Genomic DNA, 21,787 nt, shown 5'->3' with positions numbered 1-21,787 from the left:
ATATACTGATAAACTGATAAATCGAGATTCGTAAAACCAACTGTACATAAAATAATGTTTCTTTCTAAAAATTTCAATAAAACATTTATACTCTATTATAATCTGATATTGTTTTATAGGTTCGATATCAAAAAACACGCAAAACGACGTTGAATTTAATGGACATACATCGTCAAAACTTGAAATAGGTGTAGGAACAACAATGTCACAACAACAATTTCAAAAATACGTAATAGAGCGAATGGAGAAGATAACAATTTTATGTGAGCAGAACAATGCCTGTACAAATCGACTTTTACAAACTATGATGACATCCTTAAATCCTACATCAAAACCGGATGGATTGCCTGAATTACCATTGAAAAACGATGATGATTTTAAAAAGTTAGGAGAATTGTTATCTATAAAAACAGTAGATGGAGATCGAGAAATACCCGGACCTGCTTATACCTATCTGGTTTGGTTTAAAATTTTACTAAAAATTACGTCTACTTTTGTAATTTTAAAATAATTAAACTTGGTTAATGTGCAGTTATAATTTTTCATAGAAAGAATGTTTTTTCACTATTGGAGGTGCTGATCAAAGAGCCAGCGTAATGAATATGTTGAAATTTGTAATCACAAACGAGTTAGCAATGACGTATACCTGGAAAGGACAAAAGAAAAGAAGTTTCGAAACCACAAAATTACGGGAAGTTATTACAGGTACATATAATGCAGTCTTTTTAATGGATTGAAATAAGTTCATATTATAACACTATTACAAACTTGTATTTATCTCTATTTATTTCTTATAAACCAATTATTATATTTTTTATTTCTTTTATCACAATAACTCTTTAAAAAATTGTAAATAATATACACACGTGTGTGTATATGTATATATGTATATATGTATGTATGGATACAGGGTGTAACTAAAAAAAACATATATGGAGCACACTATCAAATTTTGTAGCTAATTTGAAAACAATTTTTTCTCAGCAAAAATGTCGAAGAAGGTCATTACTTTTTGCATGTTCTCAATTTTTGCCATTTTCTATCTTTGTGTAACAAAGCTTTAAATTAAAATTCTATTAAAGTAAACTTTACCTGAAATAATTAACTGAAGAATGTAGTTTTGTTAATATTTTAATTCTCCTTCAATTTGTGAGAAGCTTTTTTTTCAATCATTGATAACTTGAAAATTATTGGTGCCTCGACATTTTCATTGAAAAAAAATCGTCTCTAAATTGGCCAGAGAATTTGATGGTGCTCCGTATATGTTTGTTCAGTTACACTCTGTATATGTTATATATGTTATATAAAAAAAATTTAAATAATACAATAATTGATTTATAATATAATAATAAAATATATTATAAGAAATAAATAGTTTGTAACACAGTGCGTATGCAAAATTTAAAATAATATATTTTAAAATTATAAAATTGATTGGGGCAATTTAATGTCAAAAAATTAGTGTGTGTATGTCTGTATATTGTTGTGCCGCTCCACGGCACTGGGGTTGCGCCGAATTTAAGGATAGGGATCCTCGGGCCGTGCAAGACTTCATAGGCAGTTAGGAGTTGTACTCTTCTCTTTCTTTTAAAATACACTTTTATTTCAGTTGAACAGATTTACACTTTATTGGTCCTTCTTTCCAGTTAGATAGATATATAACAATCGGCGATTAATTAACAACCGTAGGTCTTTCCTAACGTCTTAGTCTTTTAGATTCCTGTTAGCAACTGCCCTCGCGGGCTGACTCTCGGTCTTATATATATTCTTTGTTTCTTGGATTTCTTTCGGGAGAGGCTCTTGGAAACAGGTCTCTGATTGGTTAATAGTATTCACGCGTTTTTGGTCTAAGTGCAAGCGAAGCAGGTCGAAGTCGCAAGTCTTCGCTTGCATCTCGCGATTTCCGGTGCTTCGCGCGTGTCTCGCTGCGTTAGCGTTTTCGCGCGACGAGCGTTTGGCGAGAGCACTCTTTTATTCTATAATGCTTTATAATAAATTCTTAATTCTAATACTATTTTAATATTGGTTATAACCAATATTAAAATAGTATTAGAACTATAGTTCGGGCTATAACAATATCAAGAGACACGGTAGTATCTTGCGCCAAGTTTAATAAACGTAGCTTTGCGTAGCGACCGCGAGGCATGCCGTGTACCTATACGCGAGTCGGACAGTTGAGAGTATCATATATTTCAGATACGCAATAACGGCTGAAGCAATCGAATTCTTACTACGTTCAATCGAGAGATTGAGTTCAAATTATATAATAAAAGTGCCTTTATTTTTTTTCTATGTGCTTTATAAACGGAGATATTATAATGTAACATTTGTTTTTAAAGAAAATTGATTCAAGTTTTGGTCGTCATCGACCTTCTCAATACGCATGTACCAGAAAATGTCCAGTTCGAGCATTCATTGCAAGACAGCATTGATGTCGCTCCATGAATGATATACGTATGTCATTAGGTTATTAGTTTTGACACATAGGTTCAGTTTTAATGTAGGTTAATTCATTATGTTTGATTAATTCATTAATCAATTGATTGAAAGAAAGTAAAAGAAACTTGTAATTGTGTATAAAAAAAATAATTGTGTATAATAAAAAAGTTAAACGTGAATAAAAATTAATACTAAATAAAAAATAACGTAAAAAAAGGTCAGTAAGAATTTGATAACTCATAGCACAATTACAAATGCTATGAGCTATTCTCTTTATGTTATTTATTATATTATTAGCTTTCATTCATTTTCTTATTTTATATCAACAATTATATATGTACTTATGAAGAAATAATAGAGTGATAGTTATAAAAAAAATATAAATTGCTTTCTTGTCATGCTACATGCTACCATCCTACTATTTCTTCACAAGTATATAATTGTTGATATAAAATATGGAATTGAATAAAAGCTAATAATATATAATAAATAACGTAAAGAGGAAAGTTAAATAATATGCATTTTTGATAGAGATTCAAGTTTTTATTTTATATCAACAATAATATACTTATGAAGAAGAATTAGGAAGATGGTAGTGCAATAAGAAAGTAATTATTATAGTAGGATGGTACGTAACAGAAAAGTTATTAATATAAAAAAAATATAATTTATCACATATAATATATGTAGTATTGCATATTACATGTATGTAGTATAGTATTGTAAAATCCTGTTATTTCTTTTAAATCTACAGTTTGCAATACTATACTATATACATATGATATGCGATAACATATATATGTGATTTTTTTTTATAACAACTTTTCTTGTTACACTTCTATCATACTATTTCTTCATAAGTTTATAATTATTGATATAAAATAAGGAAGTGAATAAAAGCTAATAATATATAATAAATAAAATAAAGAAAAAAATTATAAATAATATATACATTTTTGATAGCTCAAAGCACTCATAATAGTGCTATAAGTTATCAAATATTCAATACTTTTTTGCTTCTTTATTTTAAAATGTGTAAATAAATATATACTACAAAAAAGAATGATATCCATAAAAAAACTTATCTTTTTAAAAAAAGGTAAAAAAAGCGAAGTTTACGCGCCATGTGAAAAAGTGTTATAGAAAGAACAGTGTGTTTTAGTACTGTAAACTTGTGTTGCAAAATTAATATTTCTAAAAAAAAATAATAATATCAAAAAGTTGCGCCAAATAAATAAAAATTTATACAAAAAAATTAAAAATTAAAAACTTATGCAAAAATTAAAAATTAGTACAAATTTTAAAAAAATTTTAGTTAAAAAAACTTGGCGCTGCTAAATTTCAAAATTACTGTAATGTATTTTAAAGTAACAAATAATTAATTTACTGCAATATATTTGTAACGGGTCGCTTTCGCTCGGGATAACGCAGTCGGGATCAAGGCTCGAGAAAGGCGTAAGACACGAACGCGTGGTTTATTAAAAAAAAGAACTTATTTATTTTGATTGTGGCTACATAAAAAAAAACTATGTGCGTATGTGTGGGTGTGCGTAAGTATGTGTGTGAGAGAGTCGCGTTACATGTATTTAAAAGGCCTTCATTATAGAGATGTCGCAGGCGGACTTTAAATTCGCCGGAATGTGTGTATACAATGTTTGTGTCAGTGTGTGCGTGTATTGCGTATAGACGCGTCGCGGTGTACGCATGTCGCTAGGCGCGGGGTCGGTGCGATGAGGGGTCGGCGACCGGCGCGCGGTTAATACAGCTGACAGCGGGCTGCGCGAGAGCGGCCGCTCTCTTCGATATATCGAAGACAGCGCGCAGCGCGATAGTTCGGCGCGAGAATTCGTGTATCGGGACCATAGATATAGGAATATAGAGATGGAACGGCAGCTCAAGGGGGGGAAGCCATTGCGGGAGGGGCGACGAGGTAAACATATGCCACGTTTTTATTGGATATTATTCTACGCATGCGTCGTAGTATACGTCAGTGTCAGTATATGTGCAAAATCCGCTAAGAGGTTAATAGTGTACAAAGCAAATAGTAAAAAATGTCTAATTGTAAGTGAATGAAATAAATTATTCATATGATTTTATACACAAGTATAATTTATTATATAGAAAAATATGTATAAACAAATTTTCCTATCTTATACATAATATTAATTATATAATAATTATATTATATATTTATTGTACGCGTTTACATACCTTGAAATAATACCAGTTTATTATATATTTGACGCTTATTGTTACTTTTATTTATAGAATTTAATGCTATATAATGCAATCTTACTTTTAAATATTTTTGTATAATGGCTCGTATTAAATGAACAACATGATTTTCTAACAGTGATTGATCGTTTGTATGTTCTTTTAATTGCTCAAATAAATTAATATTTAAAAATGATCCTAGTACATTATTGGTAAGATAAGTCTCATAAAACTTATTTCCCAACATATTTTTGTTGGCATGAAGAGCGTGTCTTATTATTGTTTCGCATTTTTTACAGATTTTAATAACATCTTCTGATGGTGTAATTAGTTTTCCACGATTTTTTATATATATAAGACTATTCATTTTGCATTCCTTATCTATTAAAACATTAATGCATTCTGCGCAACGCAATGTTTGTCTTAGTTGCTTTACCACATACCCTGCTATATATTCAACAATGTTTAAGGAAAATTCAGAAATGTCTCTGACATCTGTTAAATAGTTGTGATCATTTAAAAAATATAATTGGTCTTCAATTTTGTTGATTTGAATATCTGTATTAGACATATCATTAATTATTTGTGAGAAACATGTGCTCATATTAATTACGTCTTCAGAATTAGAAATATTATTAGATGAGACATGTAAAATTGATACATGTTCTAATGGAATACAATTCCCTGTATGTATAGCTCGAATTTCAGCATGCACTAATATTTTTTTAATAGCTGCTTTAAATTGGCGAGCAGTAGGATTGTTATTACTTCCTCCTTGTCGTCTCACGCAACCGAATAAAAGTTCCAAATGGTCCTGACTTAATTTGTAAAAAGGAATATATTTTAATAATTTTAGCTGTTCACATAGTTCCTCATATAATGCAATTGTGCTATAAATACAGATAAGAAAACCTAGAAAACCAGTTTTTTTTGGGTTTTAATTAAAAGCTGGCCTTTGATTGTCTTCAAAGATAATATGTAACTTTTAATTTCTTCCAATTTGTTTGTTATTATTTCTTTATTTTGTTCATTAAGAGGTTGTTTGAATCCACTTTGTTTCATATTTTTGGAATTTAAAATATCAAATAAATCATTAAATGCATGAAGAAATTCTATTGTACCTTGACAAAATTGAAATTCTTTTAATTTCAAAGTGTTTTTGCAAAATAAAAGTGCATTTACTACAGATGTACTAAAAATTTGTACTGCAAACCGTACTTTCATTTTCTGATTATGGTAATGAATATGGGCACTTCGTAACTTATTTGCTAAATGCATATTTTCCTGTTGTTGTAATTCGTGTAGATGTATTAAATCGGACCATCTTATAAATTGATCATTTCTGTAAACTATATTTTTTAGATCTCCTATGACATTACGTACCAGCTTCAACATATGACAAGGATCAAGAAAAGCAAAAATCTTCTCTTTTGTTTCAGGATGTGGAAACCACGTCTGCAATGATGTAATATCGTTAAAATTACACCCAAGAAGCTTTAATACACTTAGATTCGTACTCATCCCATCACACGTAATAGACACCACTCTCATGCCAACATTGTGTACAGCAGAAATGCATTGTAACGCAATATTACTTTTCTGTTCAGCATTCATTTTGTTTATCAGAAAATAAGCAATAGGAATTTTCCATCCACTATTAATGCACACAATTAAAAAAACTAAAGCTTCACTTGCAATAGTGTTATCATCGCATGCAATATCATCACCCATGTCAGTGTAACCACTAAATTTTGTACCGTCATATTCAACATGCTGTCGAATTGCCATTTCATCGAACATTAAACAACCCAGCAATGGATATTCAGTACTATCTACGCGTTGTTTGATAGCATTCAATGCTTCTGAACTAATACCAGGTTTCCCTTCAATGCTCTTATACCATTTAGAAATAGTTTTTACATGCGGCAAGAATAAAACATAGAGCGAACATATTCATAGGCACGTGGAGAATAGAAATGCAGTGTTACGGCAAAGCAGCGTAACTTTTCATCATACTTTTTAGGCACACACTTTCTTTTCATTAGTTGTTGAAAAATGTCACCACTCTTTAACTCACCCAATGTTTGTAGAACATCAGCTTGCTCATTATTTAGCATATTCTTCTCCCTTATATGATTCAAAACACTTTTTAATGTTGCTACTTCGCAAGTTTTCCTACGCAAATTTTGTTGTAAACTTCGAATTTTACTTCTATAATTCTTCTTTAAATTTGCAATTGCTTTCCTCAACCGGCATTTCTCAGGAGAGTTAAATATTTTTGTAGATGACATCATAGTTGTTTTGTCTGCAGTTGACGTTGAAGGTACTGCTAAATATAAAAATTATATTAATATCTTGATATAGGAGATTTTTAGAAATTATAATTAAAATTGTATTCTCTCTTATATATACAGGGTTTGTCAAAAGTGTGGAAACCCCTAAATAATTTTTGTAAAAATGAAAATATCAAAAAAACGGTAAAACATGTATTTTGATTTATCAAAAAAGCTACCCTATGACATGAATACCAATCATCCCCCACCACTGGTACGCGGGGGTAAGAGGGGGGTTGAACATTTTAAATTGGATTAGGGTCGAGTGGGGGCTCGTTTGAAAGGTCTTTTCATAACAAACACACCCTTAAAATTTTAAGTCGCTACGACCCCCTCATTCAAAATGGCGGCCGTTCAAATTTCGAAATTTCATGCACTTAGTGTTATCCAGGATCAACTGCGTGGAAGTGGCATGAATTTGATCCCTTGTGTGTGTGTGTGTGTGTGTGTGTGCGTGTGTGCGCGCGCGCGCGTGTGGCTAAACAAATGTGAATGTGTACATAGTGGTGATAGGTTGCAGAACAGACGATTGAAAACTGTTATCTCTCTTTAATAATTCAAAACCTTTTACTCCGTGTTTTAAAATAAATTTTACTCAGTGTGTTAAAGTAAATGCTGAAAGTGGCTGCCATTTACTTCGTGACATTATGCCAATCTTTGATAGAATGCAGAAATGGCTCTACGATTCGTCTCAAAAGGTATCAAATCTATTTCATCCCTTATTCGCTGTATCAATTCTTGGATGCTTTCAGGTTTTGTTTTGTAAACCTTACTCTTCAGGTATCCCCATAGATAATAATCAAGAGGAGTTAGATCTGGTGACCGAGGTGGCCAATCCTTTCCTCCCTCATTTCTGTTCCTTCTTCCTATCCATCATAATGGAAAAGTCTCATTTAAAATTTGACGTGGCCGTAAACCAAAATGAGCAGGAGCTGCATCATGCTGAAACCATATTTCTTCGAAATTATTTGGAAAAATATTTCGTATGGCTGGAATTATTTGATCTACAAGTAATCTCTCATATCTTTGAGCGTTCAGATTTTCTTCAAAAAAAAACGGCCCTATTAAGTAGCCATCTATTATTCCACACCATACATTAATTTTTTGTGGATATTGTGTGTGAGTTTCCCGCACCCAATTCGGATTCTCATCTGACCATAAACGAAAATTTTGATTATTAACTTCTCCCGTTAACGTGAAAGTTGCCTCGTCTGTAAAAACAATTTGATAAGGGAAGATGGGCCGGACATCTATTAGTGCCATCATTCTTTCACAAAAACCTATACGACGCTCCAGATCTCCGTCTTGCAATTCTTGAACATATTGTAATTTGTATGGATAGAACTTGTTTTTCTTTAAAATTCTCCAAACGGACTTGGGAGCAATATCGTGAATTTGAGCGGCTCTGTTAATAGTAGAATTGGGATCTTCAATAAATGTCTGCATAACATCAAGTTGTTTTTCTTCGTTAGTGGCAGACGATGGTCTCCCTGATTTAGGGCGATTTTTACGCTACCAGTTTCTCTAAAACGTTCTATTGTTTTTAAGACAGTGGACTTATTAATTCGACGATTCGGATACGTCTCATTAAATAATCGAGCGACAGCAGCGTACGATCGCTCGTTGTCACCCCATCCACGCATCATGAGGATAGTGATTCTTTCACGTTCCGACAATTCGCCAGCCATTTTTAAAACGTTTAATTTTTAATCTGCCTAAAATCTGTGAAAACAACTGATTTTGAGTAGCCGTGAGAACAACTGATTTTGAGTAGCCGTGAGAACAACTGATTTTGAGTAGCCGTGAGAACAATGCGAAAAACTTACCTCTATCTTGCCTTACATGGTAGGATCCTCCTCATTTATTTAAAATCTGAACGCTCAAAGATATGAGAGATTACTTGTAGATCAAATAATTTCAGCCATACTAAATATTTTTCCAAATAATTTCGATTATTTTTTTATTTCATTTGCCCAGATGAGATTCCGACACTATTTGCTTTGTACTTTGTACACTTAACCTCTTCGCGGATTTTGCACATATACTGACACTGACGTATACTACGACGCATGCGTAGAATAATATCCAATAAAAACGTGGCATATGTTTACCTCATCGCCCCTCCTGCAGTGGCTTCCTTCCCTTGTCTAAGTATTAAGCTGACGCTCCATCTCTATATTCCTATATCTATGATCGGGACGCGCGCGTGAATCCACGATGCAATCGGCGGGTATAATGTCTGGGATCCGGGAACGCGGCGGTTGTCGAGAAAACTCGACGAAAGTGGCGGAGCTCCACCTAACTGATTGTGAGACCGTCGCGTGTTTGGTGATGATCAGGGCCGGACTCTGTGTCTCCCGCGATAATCTCGGGAAAGGTAGCGTATCCGTCTACCTCCGAGACACAGGGGTGGGATTTCGGAAGCCGGAATTAGGCGGACGGAGATAGTCTCCGTAGAGGCAGCGAAACCCGTCTACCTCGAACTGTGATTTCCGGTCGGAAAGGCTCTGCGGTACCTTATCGGTAGCGGAGCCGGAGAGGAATCTGAAACTCGTTGTCGCGCTCAGGTTTTTATATACGGAATCGGAGTATCGGGAATCCGCGAAACAAAAAAGATGGTGGGGGCGGTCGTGTTCGGTATTTTCCGGCGTACGTCGGGCGCCTTCGTAGCCGGGCCCGTTCCCCGAGTTCGGTACCGTGTTTAACGGTAAAGTTTTAAACGGGGCGCTCAGCGCCTGCTGCCCTGCCCGGCGAGTGGTCGCCGAGCGCAGCCTTCCGACGGGTGGACGATCGGGAACGATGGGGGTGCATCGTTACATATTTTAACATAACAAATAATTAATTTACTGCAATGTATTTATAATTTATATATCTTAAAATAATTAATTTAATTTAAAAAATACAGAAATATTTGCAATGTAATTGCACGGAGTTTGACATTAGCATAGTGTTTAATTAATTATTGCAATGTATCTTAAAGTTAAAACAAATAATTAATTCTAGATAAACCTTATACTTTATTAATAACAAATAATTAATTTACTTTAAACATTACATCATAATAACTGAAATATTAATGGAACAATTAACTGGAACATAAATGTACAGAGTACGTTAATATTATTAGTATATTGTTTAATTTAGCAGCGCCAAGTTTTTTTAACTAAAATTTTTTAATTTTTTTATAATTTGTATTAATTTTGAATTTTCGCATAAGTTTTTAATTCTCAATTATTTTGTATAAATTTTTATTTATTTGGCGCAACTTTTTGATATTATTATTTTTTTTAGAAATATTAATTTTACAACACAAGTTTACAGTACTTTAAAACACACTGTTTTTTCTATAACACTTTTTCACATGGTGCGTAAACTTGGCGCTTTTTTTTACCTTTTTTTAAAAAGGTAAGTTTTTTTATGGATATATATGACAACGCATTCGGGCGGTTGACTTTTAATGGACCGATAACCAGATCTGATGTTATATGCTGCGAAACATAATCGCATGAATATTTTTAATGCAGTATTAATCGCATTTACCGAAAACTGGTTTACGTCTATTCGAGCTAGTATTAGGTAAAGCTCAATTTCTTTATCCACGGACACAAAGATACAATATCCAAGGATTTTCACAGGAATATAGTATATAAAATTACATGTAATAAAAATACCTAGCCTAATTCCAATTATATAAAAAAAATTTTGTTCTGTGAAAGTTATTCAAAAGTTTTGGAGACAAATATTACAAGGAATCTATTTACATAAAATATGTAGGGTAATTCTATTTTAAAAAATCAAGTTGCCTTTAAAATAGCCTTGAAAACCATCTCCTACAAACATTTCTATAACATTAACTTATTTTCCCCTTGAAATACTGCAACTTTTATTTGAAATATTTTTTTCTAGAAACAATATTTTTAGAGATAAAAATTTGTAACGTTTTATTTTGAACACTCGGTATATAGATCCATAGTACATACACACACACACATACATTTTTTTTACTTTAAATATTGCCCCAATAAATTGTACAAAATTTAAAATATATTATTTTAAAATTTATTTATAATATATATATTATTTTAAATTTTGTATACATAAACAATAAAAAGGGCTTTATATATTATCACATTTATTTTTATGTATTCCAAAAAAATATTTAAATTTTTTACAGTTATTACATATATTATGAATTTGCGTTATTACATAAAAAACTTAAGTCGGAGATTATAAAAATTAATGGAATTTTTTAAAAAGCATTCTTTGTTTTTATTCTTTTTTAGTGTGAAAAATCCTACAAGAAACATATATTATTTAAATGTAATCTTTACTAATTTTTTTTTTAAATACGTATATTTTTAATATATATAAATTTTTATTTCAGATGCTGCTAAAATACAATTTAAGGGAAACAATTCTTCCGATCAATGCATTAAAGATGCCATACAATCGTGGCTAAAGTTGACCAAAAGTCGCCATGTGTATAATGCAAACGCAAAAAGAAATTAAAGAGAAAACTAATTTTTTCTTATTATATATTTTATATTATATATTTTTTCTTATTATATAATTACTTATTATATTATAACAATAAAGTTTTGAAGTAAATTAGTTTATAATAATACTAACTTTTTTATTAATTAAATAACATATCTTCTAAAAAATAAAAAAATATTACGATTAAAATTTGTTATTATTTCATTTTATATTTAGTGACATATATTCTTTGTACAAAATCTCATTACTTTTATTATTATTGTAGCTATACAAGGTACGTGTCCCATTTTAACTTACACAGCACAATATTTCGGAAACTAAAATTTATCGACAAAAATGTTTCAAACAAAAGTTATAGTGTTTTAAAATATCTTTTTACTTATTTCACTTTGATCTTGGATAGGGTTGTCAAGGTCAGGGCAAAATTATCTTGAATTTTTAAATGGAATCATATTTTTTAAATGTAAACTGATTACCCTATCCAAGGTCAAAGTGATAAGATCAATATATAGATATTTTTAAATTCTACAACTTTTGTTTGAAACATTTTTTTCGATGAAGCTTAATCTTCAAGATATTTTGTTGTATAAGTTAAAATGAGACACGTATAATTGTATAATTGTATATAATTCGTTTTTTTTAAACAAAAATCATTTAAAAAGATAATATAAATAACGTATTTTAAATAGTCATTGCAATACGTATTTTAAATAGTCATTGCAATACGTATTTTAAATAGTCATTGCAATACGTATTTTAAATAGTCATTGCAATACACATTTTAAATAGTCATTGCAATGCGTATTTTAAATAGTCATTGTAATACGTTTATATATTAGATAGTCGTAATTCGTAAAAATTATGTATTCATAAAACGTAGTTTATTTGTTTATCAAATATGATTTTAAGTGGTTGGAGAATAGTATTAAAAAACGAATAAATATAGTTTATGACAACGTATATCAGTCGGAAATCACAAAATTATACGCAACTGATATAGGTTAAATCTATCACATTTAGACCTCCCGTAAATACTTGATTTAAACGTATAATATACCATTATGTGTTTATTGGGAAGCTCCATTCCACATTAAATATACTTGTTTTATTTTTAAATTTAGTTTACATTTATTTTTTTGTTTTAATTTAATTTATATACGCATGTATGTGTATAGAAAATAATATTTCTTATTCCGCAAGAAGGATTATGAAGTTGATAATATGACATTCTTTCTTGAAAACCTTGTAACATATAATAAGACTTTTATATAAGAGTGCATATATAAATTTTTCTATGTCTTTCATACATCATTAGTCTAATACAAATGTAGAGTTCGGCATACATGTAACATAATATGTTAACTAGGCTTTCAAAATCGGTTTGAAAGATAATTGCCGTGACAACTACCTTACTTAATCTGAATATATAATTAAAATATCATATTATTAAATATACTTGTTTTATTTTTTAATTTAGTTTACATTTATTTACTTGTTTTATATCCATCTATGTACATACATCTTTGTGTATAGAAAATATTTTTTATTCCGCAAGAAGGATTATGAAGTTGATAATATGACGTTCTTTTTTATCACGTATTGTGATTTTTTAATTTCTTCATTAAATGCTTTCAGCGCTGTACTTCGCTCTTGTTCATTCCACCGAACTCGTTTTATTATATGGCCACATGGAGATGTTATATTATAAAATAAAAGATAAATTACATATTTTTATTTTAAGTTTAATTATACGAAATAATTCTTTTATGTAAAAATAGAATTATTTTTACATAAGTAAAAAAAACTTTTACATAAGAAAAAAAAAATTCTATTTTTACATAGAAAAAAGACGTTTGTACTGCTTCGTCTTGTTTGTGATTTTTTTTGCATTTTAACTTTATATTTAAACTCATCTTCTGAATCAGAGCTTATATTTTTAATTTTATTTTGTTCATTAGTAGATACTATATTAATAGGTATTGTATCAAGTACAATAAATACTATTGCGTATGGTCTGATTTGTCGAGCTCGCATTCTCGAGACTTAAGCTCCTTACACAATGCTAGGCGATAGTGATAGCTATAGGGAAATAGCGATAGAATAGAAATAGTGATAAAAATTGTCACCACCCATTGCACAATGGCGCGATAGGAATAAAAGCCAACCAATCAGAATCGTGCACTTTTTCAAACGTATGACATAGTACATAACCTGTAACTGTCAAAACGTTTTACATTTGTCAGCAGATTTTGGAGTAAGTTAAATATTATTTGGTAAGTACTTGTGAAACATTGATATAAGTATATACTTTGTCCTGTGTATTATATTTTAATTATACTCGTTTTATTAATTTGGAAGATGGAAGATCAAGAATTATTATTATTTATATGTGCGATGCAAGTAACTGTCTTAGCACTATACACCACATGGAAGGCCGAAAAAAGCAAGCGTTGGAAAAACCGCCGATGGTGGGTGCGTCCTATAAATAATAGACGAGCGGAATTGGGCGACTTTGCAACTCTATTTACAGAGTTGAAAGAAGACCCGGATCTCTTTTTCCGGTACACGAGGATGAATGTGTCCACATTTTATGAACTGCTCCGATTTCTTAGCTCGTACTTGCAAAAAAATAGTATAAGACGACCAATTTGTCTAGAACAGCGTCTAGCAATAACATTGAGGTAAATCACATTTATTTAAAATGATAGATTTCTTTTATTTATTAATTACATTTTGAATAATCAATATAATCCTCCTTATACATATAACTAGATAAAAAACTTAGCAAAAAAGAGCTACTGTCTATAAAATTAAAATAATATAAAATAAATATTGCTTTTTAACTAATAAATAAATTATTAATATATTATTAAAATTTTGTTATAGATATTTAGCAACAGCAGATCAAATGTTGTCAGTGGCTCTAGCTTACAGAGTAGGAGAATCTACGGCTCATAGTATTGTTAAAGAAACATGTTTCATTATAGCAAATGTTTTAATGCCAGTTTATATGAAACCTCCAACAGAAGAAAAATGGAAAGAGATCTGTGCAGATTTTTAGCCTTGTGGAATTTGCCAAATTGTGTTGGAGCGATTGATGGAAAGCACATCACCATTCAAGCACTTCCGAACTCTGGTTCTGCATATTTTAATTATAAAAAAACATTCAGCATCGTATAATACTGATGGCCGTCTGTGATGCTAGATATCGATTTACGTTATTCGATATGGGCGCATATGGCAGTGATAGTGATGGAGGAATTTTATCAAGGTCAGCTTTTGGAAAAGCTTTGTATGAAGGAACACTCAACTTGCCAAAAGGAACAGCTCGTCTACCAGGAAGCGATAAGGAAACACCTTGCTATTTTGTTGGCGGCGAAGCCTTCCAAATGTCAATTAATCTGATGCGACCTTATCCGGGCAGGACTTTAAATGACCAAAAAAAAGTTTTTAATTATCGACTGTCACGAGCTAGAAGAACAATAGAAAATACATTTGGTATTCTTGCAGCCAGATGGAGAATATTACGAAGACCAATTTCTGCTGGGCCAGATGTTGTCGACAAATTTGTGCTAGTAGCAATGTGTTTGCACAATTTTTTATAAACAAAAAATGACGAGGTAGCACCACAGCAGCAAACATATTGCCCTCCCCAATTTGCGGATAGAGAAATTGAAGGACAAGTAATTAATGGGGAATGGTGAGAAGTATCAGGAAATGATAATTTTAGATCTTTTGGACAATGTGGAGCACATAGAGCTACGAGAGAGGCTTATTCGATGCGGGATACTCTTTCTTCATACTTTATAACACCTGCTGGCGAGGTTCCATGGCAATATGAATACATACATCAAGGACTGCATCGTGACATGAATTAAAATTTCTTTTTCTGCATTCGTAGTATTTTTGAGTAAATAATACGAAAAATTTCATTTTATTATAAAATGATATAAGTAATAATTTATTTAAATTGTTTAGAATTGAATATAGCGCGATACATTTGCCGCGTATCAATGAAGTTAGCGCAGCTCATAATTGCCATGTATTATCACGGCGAGCGCAGCTCGGAATGCACTGAATTCGGTTGCTATAAACAACAATATTTTTTATTTTCGTAGTGTGTGAGTTGTTCGTTTGAATTTGCTTCCGACGTGCTTCGTCTAATATTATTTTCTTTTCGCTCGAGAAGTTTCTGTGTAATCGCGAGAGTTATTCGTTGTAAATATTTATAGTTTAATTACGTTTGTAATAAACTGATAAATGTGTTGTGAAATATACTTTATTTCGTATCTACATTGAATTATCGAATTCTTTTCGTCGCGGATCGCGTTAATATTATTCGCCGCGTATCGCGTCCGCGAATAAATATTACTTCCGAATATTTGGTCCTTCGAGCCGGATCTCGCTATCCAGTTTCCGCGAGTGAAGATCTTTCGGTAGTGCTTTCTTCCTCCGAGTGATCATATCATCTGGAACATGAAAATGAGCAGTAAAGAAGGAGAAGGAATTCTACGTTCGCAGTTCGAATTAAATATTAGGATTTCTCATTGCTCCGAATATCTCAAGCAAATCAATGAAGCTAATATTACTGTGGGATTAATCGAAGCACGTCTACAAGCTCTCGAGAATAATTGGAAAAAGTTTGAGTCTCAACATGACAAGCTAATCACGCAGTTCTGGGAAGCTTTATCTAAACACGAATACAATACTGGGAATTTCTTATCTAAAACGGAAGAAGCATATCTTACTCAAAGAGGTTTGTTATTGGATGCTCTTCGTGCGCTGAAGAATCAAGAATTAATTGCTGCAGCAGTAGCCATGCCTCCTCCGCCTCCTCCTCCTGCTCCTGTTCCCAGTCTTCCTCCAAGATCAACGTTACCTCGCATTCAGTTGCCGCATTTTTCGGGCCGGTATCAAGATTGGCCGTCATTCCGCGACCTTTTCAGCTCCATAATCGGGAAGGATACTTCCACATCAAAGGTCGAAAAATTACATTATCTAAAATCCTGTCTAAAAGGAGAAGCCGAATTATTAGTTCGTGATTTACCAACGACGGACGAGAATTTTCAGCGAGCATGGAAAGTCCTTACCGATTTTTATGAAAATAAACGGTTGCTAATGCGCTCTTATCTCTCTCAAATTTACTTTACTGCAGAAGTTGAAACATGAGTCTGCTGTTGAATTACGAAAGCTGTATCACAGTGTGAGAAGTATTGTTGGATCTCTCGAAAGCATCGGACGTCCGATCATCCGTGGAGAAGATCTCTTCGTACATCTCGTAGTCGAATTACTCGATATTCGATCACGTCGTGAATGGGAAACTGACCTTGGTGAGAAATCAGATCCACCATACGAAGAGCTGTTACGTTTCCTCGATCGACGATTACATACCCTTGAATCGCTGCAACCTATAAGGCAGGAAGCAAGTCACACCAAGACAAATGCGGATTCTTCTCTTCAAACGCGCGCTCTGCACATGCGCAAACAGGAAAATAAACGTAGTCGTTGTTCTCTGTGCCGGAAGGATCACTACATAATGTTCTGCAACGTCTATCAAGAGAAGCCTGCCGGAGAGAGAAAGCAGCATATCGAGGATAATAACTTGTGTCTCAACTGCCTCGGCAAGCACAAGGTAAGTGAGTGTTCCTCAAAGAAGACGTGTACGTCGTGTCGCGCGCGTCATCACACAACGTTGCACGACGCGTATCAGTCAAGCGAGGTCGCTAAAACCTCACGTCGCGAATCAACCGATTCAATCGAATAAAACGCAGTCAATCGTACTTCTCGCTACCGCTCGTGTTCGTGTGACCGATCGTTTCGGTGTTATTCATTCCACGCGCGCACTAATTGATCAAGGATCCGAATCATCCCTCATCTCGGAGTCCTTAGCACAAAGACTACAACTCACTCGAACGTCTACTTCGGTCGCTGTCTTCGGTATCGGTGGCAAAAGGACTGGTAACGCACGCGGTCAAGTTTCACTCCGAATTTCTGCATTGGGGGGAGGATTTCAGTGTCGGCTCTAGTCCTCCCTCGTCTCACTCTCTACGGTGGCGGTATTCGTGTAAACATCGCTACGTGGTCTCACATTGATGGATTAGAATTAGCAGATCCAGACTTCCAGACAGCTGATCCAGTAGATATAATCCTTGGAGCTGATGTCTACGCTTTTATTCTTCAACCGGGTCTTCGAAAGGGTTCACTTCACGAACCTGTGGCGCAGAAGACTGCATTAGGATGGATATTATCAGGTCCAGTAAAACCCATGATCAATCAACATCATGTTTATACTCACCAGTGTCGGATCGAGGAGGATCTATCAGCAATCGTACGTCGTTTCTGGTCGCAAAAGGAACTTCCTACCAATACTCCAATCAATCCCGAGGATCAGGAAAGCGAGGATTTTTTTCTCAAGACTCACGTTAGGAATGCGGAAGGACGATATATTGTTCGACGGGGAGGAGTGGAGATCCACGGATTCGCCGACGCTTCTGAGAGAGCTTACGCCGTCGTCATCTACCTGCGGACAACGCAGAATGGAGAATGGATTACACGCTTAGTCACTTCAAAAACCAAGGTTGCACTACTTAATCAAATAACTTTACCTCGTCTCGAACTCTGTGCAGCTTCACTCCTCGCTCGACTAGCCTCTCACGTACGCACGCTTGGATTCATGAAGGCACCGTTGTACTTATGGTCAGATTCGACTGTTACCCTGGGATGGATCCAAGGACATCCGACTCGGTGGCGTACATACGTCGCTAATCGCGTGTCTGAGATCCAAAACACGGTGCCGAAAGCGTTGTGGTACCACGTTCCAAGCAAGGACAATCCAGCTGATTATGCTTCACGAGGTCTATCTCCTAAAGAGCTCGTAAAACATCAGCTCTGGTGGTGGGGACCTCCTTGGCTTAAAGATGAGCAATCAACATGGCCATCTTCAAATGGACCAAAAGATAACGAGGAACTGCCGGAAGCGAGAGTCAAGACCCACGTCACAACAGCCAAGTCACTGTCGTCAGAAGAACCTGATGAACTGCGACGCTTCTCTTCACTTAATCGTTTGCTGCGTGTTACCGCGTGGTGTCGACGTTGGCTTCGGTTACGCAAGAATGCAGTCATTTACGACACAGCTGTTTCTTCTGTCGGCGTCCTATCGACAATCGAATTAGAAGACGCCCGTCTGATGTGGATTCGAAGGATTCAATCTATAAAATTCAAGGACGAATTGAAGACGATTAAACAGGGTCACACATTATCAAAATCTAATACACTTACTCGTTTAAATCCCTTTATAGATCCTCAAGGCTTTCTTCGAGTTGGTGGTCGTCTAAAACATGCTGTCCTCGCCTATGATGAACGCCACCCTGTACTTTTGCCTAGCGAATCATCGTTTACCCGATTAATTGTTAAGGCATGTCATCGACGTTCGTTGCATGGCGGAGCTCAATTGACTCTGGGGATGATTCGTCAGTGCTATTGGATCCCTCGAGGACGAGTCATCGTCAAACAGCATATCCTCCGGTGCGTGACCTGCGTGCGATGGCGAGCTACGATTCCACAGCAACTCATGGGCAATTTACCTCCTGAGCGGGTAACGCCATCAAGGTCTTTTCTTTATACTGGTGTGGATTACGTCGGACCTATCTGGATGCGAACTTCGAAGGGGCGAGGCAATCGAGCACACAAAGCCTTTATCGTTGTTTTCGTCTGCCTGTCGACAAGGGCTATACATTTAGAAGTAGTTTCAGACTACACATCCGAAGCGTTCCTAGCAGCATTGCGGAGATTTACAGCTCGTCGTGGAATATGCAGTACCCTTCATAGTGACTGCGGTACCAATTTCGCGGGAGCGGACGCTCAACTTCGGGCTCTCTTGACATCCAGCAGTAAAACACTTCAGGCGATCATCGAACAGATAGCTACTGAACAAATACAATGGCGATTTAATCCACCATCAGCATCTCATTTTGGCGGTATTTGGGAAGCTGCTGTAAAATCGCTCAAACACCATTTACGACGAGTGGTGGGCGAAACCACATTAACGTACGAGGAGATGAGCACGTTTCTCACTCAGGTCGAAGCTTGCCTGAATTCCAGACCACTTCAGGCTCTTTCCGATGATCCGGAAGACTTCGCTGCTCTCACTCCAGGACATTTTTTAATAGGATCAGCCCTAACTGCAATACCTGAGCCGTCACTGTTAGAGCAACCGACAAACCGACTGTCACGATGGCAGCTCCTTCAGAAAATGCGGGACCACTTCTGGGAGCGCTGGTCTCGTGAATATCTGCATTCTTTGATTCATCGTCCGAAGTGGTGGAATAAGGAATCAGGTTTCGACGTCGGCCGACTGTGTCTCATCCGCAGTGAGATAACTTCACCGACTGTGTCTCATTCGCAGTGCGATAACCGACGAAATGGCCCTTAGCGCGGATCGTCCGTATTCATCCTGGTCAAGATGGTCAAATACGTGTTGTCACCATCCGTACGGCTACTTCAGAATTTACTAGGCCAATTGTGAAGGAGAGGGACGACCCCTCCTGGCTGCCTAGGCGAGAAAACCGCCGTGGTGGGGGCCGGGGGGGAAGAGAGCCCGTGACGAGCCGGGAGATGGCGGCGGGGTAACGAGAGGAAGAGTGAGGAGACCCCGTCGCCAACAAAGGCAGGCTCGGTGACACTGAGGGGGAACTCAAGTTCCCCTAAACGTCACCGGGAAAGGGCTGCCTCCCTAAGAGGCGGCCAAACACAAGAGGAGACTGGGCGAGGGGCGCTGTGCCCGGTGGAGAAGAGGAGGAGGAGGAAGGCCCCTTTTTTGGGGCGCTAAGGCTGGGCGGGGGGCGCTGTGCCCCCCCACCCGGCAATAAGAAAGAGGCCCCCTCCGGGGGTGGAGTTGTAGTCCGAGGAGGTGGGCGGCATCCGCCCCCGCCCCTGCCAAGGTCCTCCCCCAGGGGAGGGTCTCGGCGATGCCGACGGTCGAATCCTGTTAAGGGAGGGAACCACGGCCTGGGGACACGGGGGGGGATCACAGGGGCTCAGCTACTACCGAGCCCCCATTGCACGTGATCCCCCCGGGAAGGGACGTGGCAGGGGCGGCCCTCTCACAGGTGCCTAGAGCGCCGATGGGAGGGCACCACTGCCTGCGGGGGTGCTCCCTCCCCTTCTGGGGGGAGTTCCCAGGAGTAGGACTTCCGGAGCGTTGGCCGAATCTCCTGTCCCTTTTGGGAGCGGTGGGGGCGGTGTCCCCCTGCGCCGCAACCGGGATAGGACCGCACGATGTGTGGGGGAGAGTATCTTCCTCTCGGGGAAGATGCTCTTCCGGGAAGGTCGGGCCAGAGGATGGCAGGAAGCAATGCTCGGTAATTCCCTGCCATCCTCGTAAGAGCCAGTGTAGGCACCCGCTTTGGTTTTAGTGAGGTTGAGCCCCCTGATCGACCCATTCGTGGATCGGTCAGGGAGAGCAAGAAGTCCCACATAACCCTCATCCTCTACCCGGGGGATAAGGGTACCATGAGGTTTCCACAGCGCCAAAAAAAACAAAAAAAAAACAAAAAAAAGGCCAATTGTGAAACTTATTCTTCTCCCGATCGCTGATTCAGAAGCAGATGATTCACCAAGAGCGTAAGCGCGTGAACAGTGATCTTCTCAAAGAAATGTAATTTTATTCCTTTTCTCTGCGAGAAGTTTCTGAAATTTTCTTTACTGAAATAATTTTCATAATATTAATAACATTACAAGTTATGTTTTACACCGTATTCTAAAAATATTAATTCTTACCTTTTCCTCTTCTATTCTCAAGTATTTGTATTTAGCTACACAATACGTTAATAAGTAGATTATTCTATTGTACCTTGTTATTGATTATCACTTGTGATTGCGATAGATTAAGGCGGGCGGCCTAATACTTAAGCCAAGCTTATTCATAGTCCTTGATAACACATTTTGCATAGTTTTACTATTTAACACTCGCGATCACGAAACTTGCTCATCAGCCATATACATTGATTCACCACGTGCTAATGAAACACCTGTAACTGTACACAGCCTAATATAAAATTTCGCCGAGTGCTTTAGGCGAAGCGGGCGGAATGTTCAGAATTGAATATAGCGCGATACATTTGCCGCGTATCAATGAAGTTAGCGCAACTCATAATTGCCATGTATTATCACGGCGAGCGCAGCTCGGAATGCACTGAATTCGGTTGCTATAAACAACAATATTTTTTATTTTCGTAGTGTGTGAGTCGTTCGTTTGAATTTGCTTCCGACGTGCTTCGTCTAATATTATTTTCTTTTCGCTCGAG

General features: G+C 35.9%; 1 protein-coding gene and 1 long non-coding RNA gene across 2 annotated transcripts; both read left to right on the top strand.

Annotated features, from left to right (window-relative positions):
• Positions 1 to 372: 372 nt before the first annotated feature.
• Positions 373 to 11,486, top strand: LOC145937249 (uncharacterized). The gene is made up of 3 exons (XR_014425526.1): positions 373 to 457; positions 549 to 705; positions 11,371 to 11,486. It is a non-coding gene; the product is annotated as an uncharacterized LOC145937249 (long non-coding RNA).
• Positions 11,487 to 15,959: 4,473 nt separating this feature from the next.
• Positions 15,960 to 19,914, top strand: LOC145937822 (uncharacterized). Its single transcript, XM_083041192.1, has 4 exons — positions 15,960 to 16,565; positions 16,639 to 17,115; positions 17,255 to 17,441; positions 17,585 to 19,914. The coding sequence occupies exons 1-4, from the start codon at positions 15,960 to 15,962 to the stop codon at positions 19,912 to 19,914; spliced, it is 3,600 nt and encodes a 1,199-aa protein (XP_082897318.1).
• The last annotated feature ends 1,873 nt before the right edge of the window (positions 19,915 to 21,787 follow it).

The sequence above is a fragment of the Prenolepis imparis genome, unplaced genomic scaffold (genome assembly GCF_030444845.1).
Source record: "Prenolepis imparis isolate NDT839.2.m4 unplaced genomic scaffold, iyPreImpa1.0 SCAF_6, whole genome shotgun sequence".
Taxonomy (NCBI): domain Eukaryota; kingdom Metazoa; phylum Arthropoda; class Insecta; order Hymenoptera; family Formicidae; genus Prenolepis; species Prenolepis imparis.
The sequence above is the reverse complement of the archived record's forward strand: the minus strand, read 5'-3'. Positions and strand labels throughout refer to the sequence as shown.